Below are 15,303 nucleotides of genomic sequence, written 5' to 3'. Positions count from 1 at the left end.
AAGCGCTGGCTTCTGGAACAATCGACCTAGAAGGTTCGGCGACTAGAACAATCGTACCTCGAACAAGCAACAGAGTTCTCGAATGTAGCAGAACAGTTAATAGCAAGAGTAAATAAAAGACGCGTCGCTCCCAGCAATTGAACCCTGGCTCTTCGCGTGAGAAGCAACCACGATAACCGTTAGGCCACGCCCGCGCTGCTTACTTGGCCAGCTGCTGGCACGGCAATATTATCAAACAATAATTCAAAGGTCACGTCAGTTAAAGCCACATTGCGTAGTACGTGGGAGTTTTCCATCTACAAGGTTGAAACTATTGGTCCTTAAGTCAAATTTGTTTTTATTATTTACATAATTTTAAGATATGCCAATTCATACCACAGAAGGCTATATACTAATAAAATGTATCTTTAAATTTTAGGAACGTTTCAAACAGAGTCTGCGGTAAATAACAATACCAAATAGAGCAATCAAGAAAAGCATTGTATTGGGATTTCTTTAGGAAAAATTATAATCCAATCCTTTTGCCACATAAAAAAAAATCAATTACTATATTACTAAAAATTGTTGCGTATAGTCTCTCACAATAGGGAAGACCCATTCGACATGGTAGTTCGAAGCGCTGTGTGGCGTTCCCCCTCGCCAGGTCTACTTTGATTAGGGCGATAAAAAAAAAAAAAACACCTTTTGCTTTATTCTCCCTCAAAAATTTAATTGCGTCGAACCAAACAGTGCTTAGCACCGTTCGCTGACCCTCTCAAGAATGGGTTTATTAAATTGATGGAGACAGTAGCTAGTGGTTTGAATAATTAAGGTGCCTAAAGCGCAGATATCCGAATCTGCACTGTAACTGGTCAAAATTTCAAAATAGAGTGGCTTCTTGAAAACAAACATTTTGAAACAGATACTTCGGCTGAAAAATACCAAAGAGCAAATGCCAGTCAAATAACCCCAAAAAATACTGTACTCACCTTCGGCTGTATTAAGAGTGTGATCACTGGAGGGGCCACCGCGAGTCATAGTGTCACCGCTGTTGCGGTACCACCGCATGTGGTTCATAGGCCCGATGTTCCTCCAGTTGCAGAAGTCTTCCTCAAAATTACAGTTTCCGGCAGGGACGCAAGATTTCATGTCAGTTTGGATATCGTCGACAGCAACTGCTGTGCCGGGATCGCCCGATGTGGTTCCAGTGAATGCCGCCTTTAGCAACACAAAAACACTTATGTGAGTATGGCAGCGAAGGAAAAAAGCTCAAAAAAGCAAAAGCCCTAAATTGCTGGATTTATTGAATAAACTATGAAAACTTTAAAATAGGCAAATTAGTTTTATTGACGAATTGGCCGATTGTTCTACGTTGAGGGAGCTCTTAATAAGCTATGTTTTCTAACGTCTCGAAGGCTTAATGGTAAAAACCTTAGTGTATTGTTCAAGGAAAATGGTAGCTGACTTTTCGTTAGGGACAAGCTTCAATATATAGACATATTAAGTTTGGTTAAGCCTACATAGACGAAATTGATAGTGGCGTTACTGATGTGGGGTTTGGAAATATTGACAGCTTGTTCATTCATCCACGAATTTAGTTTAAGGGTCAACAACACAGTTAAAAAATTTTCTTTAGGCGAGCAACGATGGCAATTCTATATTTATCGCTGTTTTCTTTAATATGGCTCACGAAACTTAGCTTTGCCTAACCCAATAAAAAAATTATTTCTGACCAGGTAATGGTGACCTCAGTACTCATAGAAACGATTATTTGTTTTTTCAAGGAGCCAGAGTGTGCTAGGTGACGAACAACTCAAACTCGAACACATCTTAACTAATTCAAGCACCTTTCTTTCGTATTTGTCCTTGCCTGCAGTTTGGTTTTTCTTGAAATCTAGGATGTTATGAATTAAGATGATTCCTGAAAAATAAGTCGTAAAAATTGTTTCTCAATGTAACAAGTTGTGAGAAGCTCGAACTTTCGAAGAAGCTGTAATCGAATGAGCATGATAAATTTCGAGGCGTGTCTTTATTTCCGCGAAAAATGAGATGACGAGCACCCGTCACATTTTCAATGACGTGTAAAGGCGCCGACGTCATAGCAGAACAAGAGTCATGCTCCTGTCGTCGTCTCTCAAGCGGCAAGAGCACACGTTCTGTCGCCGTCAACTGCATTCGAGGGAGTGGTTGCTACACTCATAGGGCGATGGCAGAAGTACGACTCTCGGGAGACTTGGTCATCTGCGCCTGTGCATGCTGCTAAAAACATTGAGGCTGTTCTATTGATCCACACAAACGGAGTTACACTCCAAAATTTAGAGTGTAAAATTCACCGCTGAAATTCACCTTCGGTGAAAAATTCTGAATATTGCTTGCGGACATAAATTTTTGTAGGCTAAATTTACAATGAGCTCCTCAATTCATTATTTTTTTTTATCGACATAATACAGCATATTTTTCCATGTTCATAATAATCATATGTATGTTGCAGTTTCCGCACTTCTCCAACCTATTTTTTTTTTTGTTTGACGGGATTAATAGCGTATTCACTAGTACGCGTATTTGAGTCTTCCTTTTTGTGACAAACAGAGCTTCTAAAACGAATAGAAATGTTGTGTTCAATTAATACTAATATGTCACAATGTCCACTAAGTAAATATTAGCCGAACCCTACACAATGGGTTTGGCCACTACCAACTGTCCATACATTCAAGGTCTGTACGAGAGAGAATCGGCTCACCGCGAAGTGTCCCGTGTGTCCCAAAAGGTTGACTGATCCTTGAAGCCACGTTTTCTGGGGAACTTGAGAAGCGAGCACGCTCCATATTGACTCCTCGCGCGTGGAGTCAGTCACGCGGCTCACATTCAGCTGCTCCGCGTCTGTGCCGGACAGGTAGTACCAGAACTTGAGGCAGCTCCCGCTAGGTGGGTGGACGACGATATCCGGGCTCACGAGGCGACCGTTAGACCTCAACAGCCGTACGTAGGAGCCTGGGGCATACACAAAGCTTGAATGTAGGTCCTTCACCTATACATAGGAGCTCTTCATCGCTACATTTGTAAAATAAGACTCTACTCGGTGAAGAAATGTCTGCTATGATAGAACGTGCCACCTTTACCTCAGTACTTCAGTTTATGCTACGAGGGCAATGTACATAATAACTTGAAAACATAAACGGCTTGTCACTAAGTAGGGAAGAAAGAGTCTTGGTCGCAGCAATTTATGTACTTGTGCTTGATAAGGGCATCCGAAACAAACATTGGATCACCAGTTGAGGGGTTCAGAGAAGAAAAGCACAGTGCTTCGAGTCACCTTGCTGTTCATTTGGCACGTGTGAAAACGATTCCCGTCCACGTATATCGGATCGTTGCTTAAATCTCTTTTGAAAAATCATTAATAGTGATCTGACAGGGGAACAGTTCACGGTAATCATACACGATACGGGGTTTATACAGGACAAAACAAGCACGCATAAGTTTATATATTTACGCAGGCATTTGAATAGCGTGATGAGTAGGCAATCCTACAGCCGTATACAACATTTTTTTTATAAATATGGTAGCAACGAGGGTCGATGGAGGTAAATAAGACATAGGGTTTTTTTGCGTTAAAACCTGATATTTTCCGACATGTGGAACCCAATTATGTTTCTTGAAAATCGGAATGAACGCTATTTTTTCCCGAATTTGAAAATTGCATTTCACTATTTTCAAAATCACTCTGCCCCAATTATACTTTCTGTGAAACAAAGGGTTGCTAGTAACATCTGCGCTATCTGAAGGCAATGGAAAAGACACATGAATTTTGTTGAACTCGGTGAACTGTAATAAAATAGATCGAGCGCAGAAATGTCGCAAAATGTCGATTTTACGTATTATGCCTATGTAACTATACTTTGCGCTTCTCTTTCCATTGCAACCAGTGCAGAAAAAAACACAAAAAACAAAGGATTAAAGTCTATGGTCCAAACTTTGTTTCAAAAATGACTGCAGATGATTTGTTTTTGTCGAACTGATATGATATTGTTTTGCATCGCAATTCAATGCATAAGCTCCTCACTTCAGATATGTGCAAAAAACAGGTCCAAACTGGGATGTAGGCAAAGATGCTGCGCATGTAGATGATGTAAGCAACGAGGATTATGGCAATTCGCTGAAGGCCAAGTGAGCTGTTATAGGCTAACGCGCGGTCTCCAAACAAGGCATCATGAGGTGTGGGGAAACTCGCAGTTTTTGCACGCAGCGTAGTCACTGCGCTTGCGCAGGAACCGGATTCATGGGAAGTGGAGCGTCTGCGCATGCAGCTTCCGAGAGCAGTGCCATAGCTGGTGCGTGACGTCAGCGACGCGTCTTTTTATATATCATACTTTGACACTATCCTGTGTTCTGTGTTATCTGGTTTGTGAAAAAAAAAGTTTCATATATTTAAACTGATTAAGGATCTTCATTTTTGTTCATACTTATGTTTTTTAAATATAACTTTAAAACTTGAATACATAAAAAAATATATCCGAAAACCCAATTTCTCTCCCATTACCAGCTTGCAATGTACCGGCCGATATGTACCTCCCGAATTTTTAAAGATGAAATTCCAAAGCGCAGCATCCTGCATTAAGACGCGTAGTTTATTAAACATGCACGTGACTTAGCCAGGTGTAAGGTAACCAAAGTTTCTACATCATACGTAGAAACGAACTCTGGAACTTAGCAAAGGGGTCCTGAAAATGCACTTTACACAGAACATTTCCGAACATCTCACTCAACCATGATGGCATCAAAGTTTGATTCCACTTCAACATCCGCGTTTCTAACTGGAAACATTGCATACTACCGCAAGATCAGCTTTAAATACATGAGGTTAGACTCCTTTATGGGAGTAGAACGGCGAGGAGGAGCCCAGCCTACGCACGGGGGAAGGGAACGAGCCTTTGCTGGAGCCGGGGCGTTTAGAAAGGGACGCACTTTCGCTCTTGCCTTGTCAGTGACATTACCAGGGGTACCGTACTAAGTAAAATTTTGAACTACAGTGGAGACCTCAGATGCCCAATGGCGCTGACACTGGAGGGAGAAAGAAGAGGAGGCGACACCTCCCGGATCAAGCCAGCCAAACGAAAAAATCCCTGGTGAAGCCGGAAGTAGGGGTCGCTGTCGGTGGGAAACGCCCCCAGGGGTGACCGAAATATCCGTTGGCGTCCAATCAGCTGCCCTTTTTGTCCAGTAACGGCTTTTATAGTTTTAGTTTGTTTTTGGTCATCGCTGGGGTTGTGTCCCTCCGAACGTGAAGCCTTCCCCGCCTTCACGTCTGGTGTTGTCATGTCGCCTCTAGAAGCCTAAACCTCGCAGAAAGCAGATATTGCTGGCAACGCATTATGGTTTCCGGCGTTGTTTATTTCCTCTCCTTCTCAATAATGCATAGAATAAGTAGTGTAAATCACCGTCCTCGAAAACTGAACCATTCTGGAAATAATGGCAGCGTTTGTGCCGCAATATTTTCGTGTTTTCATGCTTCGGGATTCATTAGAAATATTCAAGCATATAACCTCTTTCCCCTTCCACCCCATAGAAAAATAATATCATACCTGAACGTGTTTGAGTCGTGTGGTCTATACTAGGTTCCAGAATAAAGCGTCCGCTGCTGACCTCCCAGTCGTACAGTTTCCAGTCACAGAAGTCGTATTCAAAGTCGCATACCGCTAGTGTGGAAAGAAGAACAAAAGTTACACAAGCTTCAGAATTAATGCAAGATATCATATTTACAAATGTTGGGATGACGGAAGAGAGTACAAGTGGAACATCATGCCCAAAACAACACTTTTTTTTTTCGAAGGAGTGGCAAATTGCGCTGAAGAAAGAAATCAATATACCGGCACCTCTCAAAAGGAATATAAACTGAAAAAGTAAAATGTTTTAACAACAATATAATTAATGCGCATGCACCGCATTTTATTATAAATAACTCGTTTTGGTGACAATGCTGACATATCCTACAGCATGTACCCGGTTTGTAAACTAACCTCTGTGCTGAATGTACGCGTAAACCGTGGCATGTCTGTGTTTTTCGGATGGAGCAGACTTGTGCAAATCATAGATGAAATTCGAAAACTAACAGGGTAGTTTTTGTGTCTGTGTGTGTGTGCTCTTCAGTATACGGAAATATTACCAGGCGTCTTAGCGTCTTGTTTATCTTTATATGTCGAAATCTTGTATATGTATTACAACTCACAATGATCTTTATAAAGAAAACCAAGGAACAAACTGCGCCAAAGGAATCCTCCCTTTGTGTTTATATTCTAATATTCATTTTAGCATAATGAAACATCGCTCATTTGTGGATGGACATCACAACTTTCGCTATAAAATAAAAATAATCTTAAAGCAGCACCGACCGACGCGTGACTCAGGCCGTTATTGTCCCCCTAAATACAAGTAGCATGATAAAACTGCGAAACTTCGCTGGTATGATTATTCTATACATGTGTAAACCAACAGACTCAGCTTGAGCTATATGTGCTTCGCAGCGATTTCATAGTCTCGGCTTGTCGGCAAGTTCGTAGGAATCGCGTTTAGTGGTCTTAACCGCGCATCCTATCTCGGCCATCATTATAAGCTATAAAACCCCTCACCAGAACGTATTTCTAATTTTATAATAATTTCCAGGGAGCAGAGTACAGCATAATATCGTACTAATTTCCAGCTTAAATTATTTCTTCGAGATGCCAACATATTTTGAATAACCTCCAAGTGACGTCGTGCGGTGACGTGCAGGACGGGCAGGCGAGCGTGCGCCTTTTCTTCTCTTTCCTCCTCTCTTGTAAGCGTAGATAAGAATCGGCGCTGAACTATTTAAGCCGCGCTATCGCTTCAATAAATCTTCTTGTTGTTGGAGCAGCTGTCTCTGCTTGGTCACTACAGAGTATTTCACAAATTCTCTCACATTCAAATGCAAAAGAAGAACTTTTGATTAGTAAAGTCGTAGCCACACAAAACTAGATTTTGCAAATAAATATTAAAGCAGAAAAAAGTAATGCATCATAGCACTGACATCTTGTAACGTAAAGTGCTGTAGGGCGCAAGCCCCCATTCCTTCCCGTCACTTCGCCTCGAGGGATCGCGCATTGCCTATAGAAGGACGTGTGATAGCGCACACGGAAAGGAGGACGTAATTACATGACGTCGCGTCAGGGGACCATATAGCGTGACGTTGCGTAGCCTGACACTCTACCACGAGATGTCCTGAACTCATACGACCACATCGAGTGACATCATGTCGCGTTACGCTGCGATGTCATACTGTGTCACGTGACGTAACGTCATGTGGTATCGGGAATTGTACGAAACAAAATAAACCATTAGCCTCATCTCTCAACGGTTCATTTGCCTCACCCTCCTCTTAAGACACTACTGCAATTAAAATATCTTCTTGGTCTGCTCAAGTAGTAGTTTCACCAATTACCTTCCTCATAGTCATAGTGATAGTTTAAAGGCAATTATATTTCATATGTTTTATAATATATGGGAACTTCAGTAATTACATATATTTGGCTACTGGTATACTCATTCAGAATGAAAATGTAAATAGTCTGCAAGAAATGCCGAAATAATCTATTCTCATCTAAGAAGGCGCACATTTTAAACAAGCTATTTAACGCTTAAATCGAAGATCTTCGCTTTTTGGCCAAGACAAAATCCAAGTCCCTTGATCTATAAATACACATACCTAATATATCTCTCATGCACAACATGCCGCTCCAGCTCCGCTCCTATATTTTTTTTTTAATTTTCACAACTCTTAGCAATTAACAGCATGGTTTTTTGAAAAACTGAACTACCTCTCATTTTCACAACTAAATTTTCAGCTCAAAATTTAGCTATACCGGAAGGCTGAAAAAATGAATGTGGTGCTCAAAAATTCCTACTAATATGAATGGGTTTCTACAAGTACAATCAAATATTTCTCTACAGTCGACCACACCATAGCGATCTGCGCATAAAGAATCGTTAGAGGTCAAACATACTTTTACTCTTGCATTCTCCCCTTCTTACGTCGATGTGGTCGATTGCAATGACAGCTGGCGAGGATCCAGGTAGAACTGCCTCCAATACAAACTGCAAAAAAGTGAAATCATTGATTTTAGCAGAGATGTGTTTCTGAAAACCCATGACATAGCACGTCATGACACGCCAAACGTAGAGCTGTGGATAATATGTTTACTTGGACTTTGCAACGTTGGGTCTTGCAAGCGCTGCAGAGTAATTGGTAGGTTGTGCAAAAACTAGCGCATATTGACGTTTTACACACGTGCCAGGTCACAAGCGCGTTTGCTGACCCTCTATTGTTTGACTTAGAAGACAAGACACGGTATTGGGCATAAACAGTCCTTCACAAAGATCTTTGTTGGGTAGTAGGACACAGTAGACTCAAAAATGTAAATCACCTGTCCTGCTCTGGTAATAATGAAGTTAAGTAAGCGGAATAAAAGAAAACAAAATTGTCGGTCGGTTATGGCAGCGCCTATGCACACCTGCTGGAAATCGCCTACAAACATTAAATCAAACTGGTTCAAACGCGCCTAGAGTTAATTAAGCGCAAAAGTGCACAAAAATGTTTTTCCTCCGTTCAAGCCTATCCGTAGGGGAGGTAAAGAAACAGATGAAAGGTTACGGGAAAGGCCAATCATATTGCCGTTCCTTCAACCCAAAGTGTTAAGGTTAATAGTCAAAAACTAAAAGGGTATACGCCTATAAAGAAACGAAGCTCCCAGACATACCGCACGTTTGGTCAAAAAATAAGAATATTAAAAGCTGCGGAAATATTACCTTCTGACCAATCACTAGTGTTGCCATCATAAAACTTATACTTACCGCAGATGTTCTGTTGCTCTTCAATAATTAACTTGTACAAAACGCGTGGACGCTCAATGCTTAACTCATCTTGTGGCTGGGAGAAGAATTAATCTTTGCGAGCTTATTTAACGAAAATGAATCTTACGAGCAATGCCTTGGGTTTTTTGAGGTGCCATTAATCAAATAAAATGTTTGTAAAAAAAAGAGCAGAGTTGAATGGTTTTACTGATAGTACTTATTGACTGGAATGTTTAATATATATATATATATATATATATATATATATATATATATATATAATAAATTAAAGCTCTGGTTTAAATTTACAGTGTTATAATAGGCCATAAATAAATTAATAAATAAATATATATATATATATATATATATATATATATATATATATATGGAAGAAGAAAAAACCCTTAGTGAAAACAGCAACAACGGACGATTTAATCTTCGACGTTTCGGCCGGACTCCGGCCGAAACATCGAGAATTAAACCGTTCGTTGTTGCTGTTTTCACCAAGGGTTCTTTCCTTCTTCAATACCCACGCCTTCGGCCCCCCGCCACCGTGCCCGTTGTATATATATATATATATATATATATATATATATATATATATATATATATATATATATATATATATATATATATATATATATATATATATATATATATATATAAATTTTTGCAAGTATACATTTTTTAAGGTTTCCGCAGTCCTTGCACCACCAAGAAATCTACCTGCTTGGGAAGCATTTAGGGGTTTGAATATTGGCGATAAAATTAGAAGTATATATTTATTGAAAAATAATTTGTAAATGATATTACAATAATGGTAGTTCTACCCGTTTCCAAAACAAAATGTCATTGTTCTGGATACATATTTATTGTGTAGTTGTTTTTTTATTCCTTATGCTCCGATATTCTCAGTGATTTGTCGTCCTCCTCTAAACCCTCTCTTCTTTATCCTCATCACCCTCTCCTGCTGCTTTCTCTACTATGTTCCCTTTTTATATAAAATAACGTTTAATGCGGGATAGAATATCATCAGTTATTTTCCGCAATGTAGGTACGCAGTCTCCAGGGATGTTTGGATTGATTCTCGCCAAACACCCAATCTACTCAACTGTATGCCCACTTGAAACAAATTATATGCACTGCGTGACACTCTTTAAGTGCACACGCCATAGATGCTTTTTTCCCTTCATCCAGATAGTTAGAAAGGTACCAAAATGTACCGCTTAACTTACTGCCCCGACTGAGGACTTTATAAAGAAAGTATATTGACTCAAATAATCAAATTCGTACATAAATAGAATTTATCTTCTTAACTTAAAAAAAGAAAGCGATTCACACTCACTTTGGTGTAGGTGGTAGAAAAGGCATCCGCGTATCCCCTGAGCCAACTTCTTCCCTGAGGTCCAGACCGACTCCAGAGCAGTTCGGTGGAGTTGTCCTCAGAACGAGTGAGGAGGTTGAGCGTTCCACTGTTGGGGTGCCTCATGCTGTACCAGAAAGAGAAGCAACGGCCGAAGCCCCCCGAAGCAGGTAGGCGCTTGGACACCAAGTGACCCCTGCCCTCCGTGTTCCGATGGTTGGCGATGAACATGTACGGGCCTGGAAGTAGGCACCAGACGCAAGATGATTGTCACTAATAGCTTATAAAACGCAATGTGCGGCTTATCAGGTTTACACTTCGGGCGTTCTGATTGCAGCAGCAAAAACAACGTTTGTAGCGTGATTGCACAGTTCATTCTCATTCGTTCCATTGCAAATATTGCGTTAAAAATGAAGTGTTGGCTGGTCCAACTAAAAGGTTACGTCTATGTTTCTCTTTTCAGTTGCGTGCGACATACCTTCGGGGGAATCGATCGCAAGGCAGGAGTGATTTCGTCAGACAGGAAACTAGCTGTTTAGTTGGATGTAAGAGGACCGGCACTGTAACAGTATGAATTATGAATGACAGGACGAACTACTGCGTATGGTTATTTTAGGTACAAATTGACCCTAAATTAATGTTTGAATACAATCAATTTAACCAACTACATATACGTTTCCTTAAAGTCAAAGAGGCCTTAAAAAGACTGCAATTCATCATATTGGTGGAACCAAAGCCTTTGTTATTTGATTATGAACGCAAACTGCATTTTATTTGTAGACCCTCACAACAAAAAGAGGCATCCGAATGCCGCCTAAATTGCTGGCGTTTTTGTCGAACTTCTATCCACTGCTCCCGTTAATTTGGTTCTTATTTCCTTACACATGTACAAAAGTTAAAATAAACAAAAGAGTTCGGAAAATTATAAACCTACAGAGGAGACAGCATAAATATTTCTGCAATGCCGAAGCATCCTTGCTAAATCTTGAGTCGCAAAAAAGATATACGGCGAGAATATTGCAGTATTTTATGTATACAGGCAATATTTTTATTCAAAACTTATGTCACGGCTCGCGTTGGATCAATGCTTTCCCCGTAGTACGCTGGTGCGATGCGTGTGCGCTGCAAGACGCGCAAAATCGCGATGCCTATTCTCTTTGTGTCGCTTCACTACGGAACAGGAATTCGCCGTGTAAAGCGCACTCAGCGATGCTAATTCGCCGGAACAAACCACAACACATGATACTTTTTGCGACACCTACGAGCGCTTTCAGTGTTTAAAACGAAATCAAACCGATTAATACGTTATTTGGGGCTATAATTGACCTATCCGAAGACTCGCACGAGCCTATCCCTACGATCTTGCATTGCAGCATGCTCTGGGTATTTTTAAAGTAAAATTAGGCTATGGGAACAACCCGCGCACTTTCGAGCTGTTTGGTACAAATGACACGGCAATGGCATCACTACAGTATGCTGCCTTCAGCGCGCCTACAGCTGAGTGGTGTATTTACACGGTCCTTAAATGCGGTTCCTCTATTTTCGTCCAATGACCTCATAAACGAGTCATATTGTTGCTGAGGTGAACGCGGCAGTCGCTTGTTGCGCTGCAGCTTGCTTTTAGCTCGACACTATACGAAATCTTTTGCATCAACAAGTTGGGAGGGCACGTTGATAGCGACAGATTCATTTGCCCCATTTGTTTTCTTCTGGAATGTCTACGACCAATCACCTGTACTGCGACGTCCGACAGCAAGGCACGCTGGCCACTATGACGGGATTTGTTTACATCCCGGGACCACCTTCGATGCACGGGCGGTCTAGGACTCTAAACATACCCCTCGAGGAGACGCGTGTGAGGAATCGTACCCATAGCCAAAAAAGCCTGACCCCTTTAGTGACTAGATTAGTTGGCAGAAGAACAGAAGGTAACCCTTCCCTCGTATTATAAATATGCGTTTATGTCACCCATTTGGTAAAAATGAGCACTACGATATTATTGAGAAAAGGAACTCTGTTTTAACAAGACACAATAAAATTCCGGAGAGCCTTACAAAAATGGGCATCCTCACCAAGGAAGACTAAGGAAGAAAAGAAAGACAAGAGAGAAAATAATCTAAAAATTTGTTTTGTAGATTGTTTGCTTGCTACAGATTATTTCTTAAAGCTCTAGAGAATAAAGTAGGAATCCAGACTTGACAAATATTTACAGCTACCGGGCTTATCTTCTTCTACAGAATATTTGGTATTTCATAATTAAAACTAGCTTTAAAGAAAACGTAAAATTAAGGTAATTCCGAGCGCAACATTATTATGTTAATTCAAACCAATATTAAAAAAAAAACGCCGTGACGGGTGCACAAATCCGACCTCCGCATATGAATTATACTCAGAGGTGCACATACAAGGGGAGCTAATAGACATGATAGCCGAACAATTTGGGAAAATGAATATATGGTTTCAAATAAAAACTCGCTTAGCGTCATCAAAATACCCTAAACAAATACATTTTCGATCTGCTGAAAGTAAGTGGGAAACGTGGGATTGCACGAAGGTTGCCACACGTGCACCAGGCGCAAGGCTGGCGCTGCAAAAACGCGGCTGATGTGGAAATTATTACTTTAGCGCAAACCTGTGAATTCCAGGTGCTAGAGGCTTATCTGTATTTTATTGATTTAGTAAAGTTCTGTGACGTTCAGCAAGTTCATAATTGGAGTATCTTTTTTTCATAATATAGGAACTTAACTAGGTTAGGACACGACGCTTGATGAGGTAGATTACTCTTGAAATTAAATGCACATAAGCTACTTAGAACGTACGCAATGTCTTGAGACTGTAAGAGCTCAGTAATCAATTTACGAATGTTCATCATTTTGGTTCGGCCACCAGGTAACACAGGCAGAATTCTGATATCACTGCCCGAGTTAGTCTCACCATGGTGGGAATAAACAACGTGTATATGATCGCGCATTTGAACGCTTTCTCCTAGGTTCACGCATGACGCCATGTTTGCGAAAATTCGGTAGGGTGCGAGCGCAAGCACTCACTTTACTGGGATACCCAAACGCTAATTGCTATCACTCGTGCCACATGGTTATTTGACTTTCAGCCGGACGTTAACCTGCGCAAGGTCAGCTCGCTAAGCTACGCTCGGTACTTCGCCCTCTGCTCGCCGGTTTCCTTTCCGATCCCATGCGTTGGGTGTCAAAAGAACGCTTGCGTAGCTCCCAACGCAAAAGCAGTTCGAAATGTCGCGAAGTTTTTTTGCGGTGGGATGTCGGAATGTACGCGCGAAAAAACAAGTTCCCAATTGTTCTACTCGACGTGAGGCAAGGGAACGTAATTTCGCGCGCGATGCTTGAACTTTTTCGGATTCGATGATTTTGTGTGAGGACCATTCTACAGTCGAAAACTCGTTTGTGTGAGATCGTTGAAGACGACTGCGAGTTCGTCTGTGACGACTGCGTCTCCGACGGTGGAGATGGTCGCCAAGGGGTTTAGGTAAAAAAGATCAGCTTCCGTCATCTCTTCACAACAATCACTAGCATTGCTTATGCGACTAGTGTTGAAGACTCTGACAAAGGTAGCGATGTTGTATACGTCATCGTTTCGAAACCGCGTGCTCGAAACGCCGAAGGTGAACAAGAAAGCTGAAGCGCGAGATTCCGAGTAAGCCAAGTGTCTAGTGCATGCAAGGGGACGCCGCGCCGCCAGGGACGGTGGGCTAAGAAAATCACCAAAGCCCCAAACATGGCAGCCTTCACGAAGGGAGTGGATGTAAGGGTCCAAGAACTAAATATTTATTCACAAAAGCTATAGAGCATTATAAAAAAGTAGGAAAAAAAATGAACATACGTTGGGTAGCAACCCGCGGCCCGAAGTCCGATTGTTACCGGCGAAGAAAATACATGCGGCCACCGGAACGACACCAGAAGAGCCCCCTGGCCCCTTTTTGTCCCCGGCCGCTTTTTCACACAAACCCAAAGACCACACAGAAGTTTCGACCTCAAATGTGTTTAGACAGGAACAATGATCACATCCAATTAGCCTTGCCCGGCGTACCCATACTTGTACAGATGATGACATTACATTCTTCGTGCCGTTTCTTCACCTGCCTCCTTCTTCCCCCCCCTCTCGCCCTCACTCTTTCCGACTTGCCGTTTGCCCCATTCTTGTCAGCTCCGTGAAAACTCAGCCTGTCCCTGCAACACATTGTCGACTCCTGCCTTATAACATGTCCCCCGGCCGTATGGCTCACCTACTCAGCCCGAAATTGGTGTACCGTGCACGATTTCTTTAAATAAATCTGTTCGGATTAAAATCATACAGACAGTTTCACTAACACAGCAAGGCTCCCTGGCTGCCTCTCCACGCCCATTGGTCAAATCAATCCTACATGTGGCCGCAGCTGAAACCACTGGCGTTTGTGTCGTAAATCGTTGTACGTGTCTTGGTTTGTAAAAGTTTGTTTAAAATTTTAATATCTCTAAACAAGTCATGAGCCATTCCACTCTGTGAAGGTGAATGACCAGCCAATCCGTTTAGCACACGACAACACGCACCCTGAGGAACCGGAGGAAACTAGACACGCGCGACGGGGCCGCCACCCCGGGAAAGGACATGGAAAGAAAACTAGGTACGCAAGCACTTCGAATGACGACAACGAGAGGGCGGTGCGAGCGTAGACATGGCCGGCGCAGGTCGCACAGCGGCAAATCTTTGAGAAACCTTTAATATCTACCTGAGAGTCTACTGATCATGATAAAGGTGCTTAGTGATAACTGATCTACTGAATATACTTATTACAAAATTACCTTAGCATCAACATCATTCGCGTTGCACGCGCCGCACGTGCTGGCCTCAACAATAACTTTTCTAAAGCAAATGCCTAAAACAAATTGCTTATTCACGCGCGTTCGTCAACGCTTTATTTTGGTTATTTACTTTGGATCTTTTATACAGAGAAGGCGTGCGCGTGTGGCAGTGCGAGTGTAGAATTTTTGGTTACGCACAAGAAAAATTCACGGAACTCTAGCCATAAACAGCTTCGCTGTTAAGTTGTGCTATGTTAAGGATTAAATTAATATCTTAGCAGATAA

The 15,303-nt window shown here is 41.7% G+C and overlaps 1 protein-coding gene across 1 annotated transcript in view; it reads right to left on the bottom strand.

Annotated features, from left to right (window-relative positions):
• The window catches only part of LOC8037160 (MAM and LDL-receptor class A domain-containing protein 1-like), a 233,604-nt gene that overhangs the window by 43,611 nt on the left and 174,690 nt on the right, over window positions 1–15,303 (bottom strand). Inside the window, exons 49-53 of the mRNA XM_040210516.3 lie at window positions 10,187–10,443; window positions 7,995–8,085; window positions 5,559–5,672; window positions 2,720–2,970; window positions 969–1,197 (exon numbers count right to left, since the gene is read on the bottom strand). Of these exons, the coding sequence (XP_040066450.1) occupies window positions 969–1,197; window positions 2,720–2,970; window positions 5,559–5,672; window positions 7,995–8,085; window positions 10,187–10,443 (942 nt within the window). The remainder of the gene's footprint in view (window positions 1–968; window positions 1,198–2,719; window positions 2,971–5,558; window positions 5,673–7,994; window positions 8,086–10,186; window positions 10,444–15,303) is intronic.

The sequence above is a fragment of the Ixodes scapularis genome, unplaced genomic scaffold, assembly GCF_016920785.2.
Source record: "Ixodes scapularis isolate PalLabHiFi unplaced genomic scaffold, ASM1692078v2 PGA_scaffold6__148_contigs__length_123643588, whole genome shotgun sequence".
NCBI classification, from domain to species: domain Eukaryota; kingdom Metazoa; phylum Arthropoda; class Arachnida; order Ixodida; family Ixodidae; genus Ixodes; species Ixodes scapularis.
The sequence above is the reverse complement of the archived record's forward strand: the minus strand, read 5'-3'. Positions and strand labels throughout refer to the sequence as shown.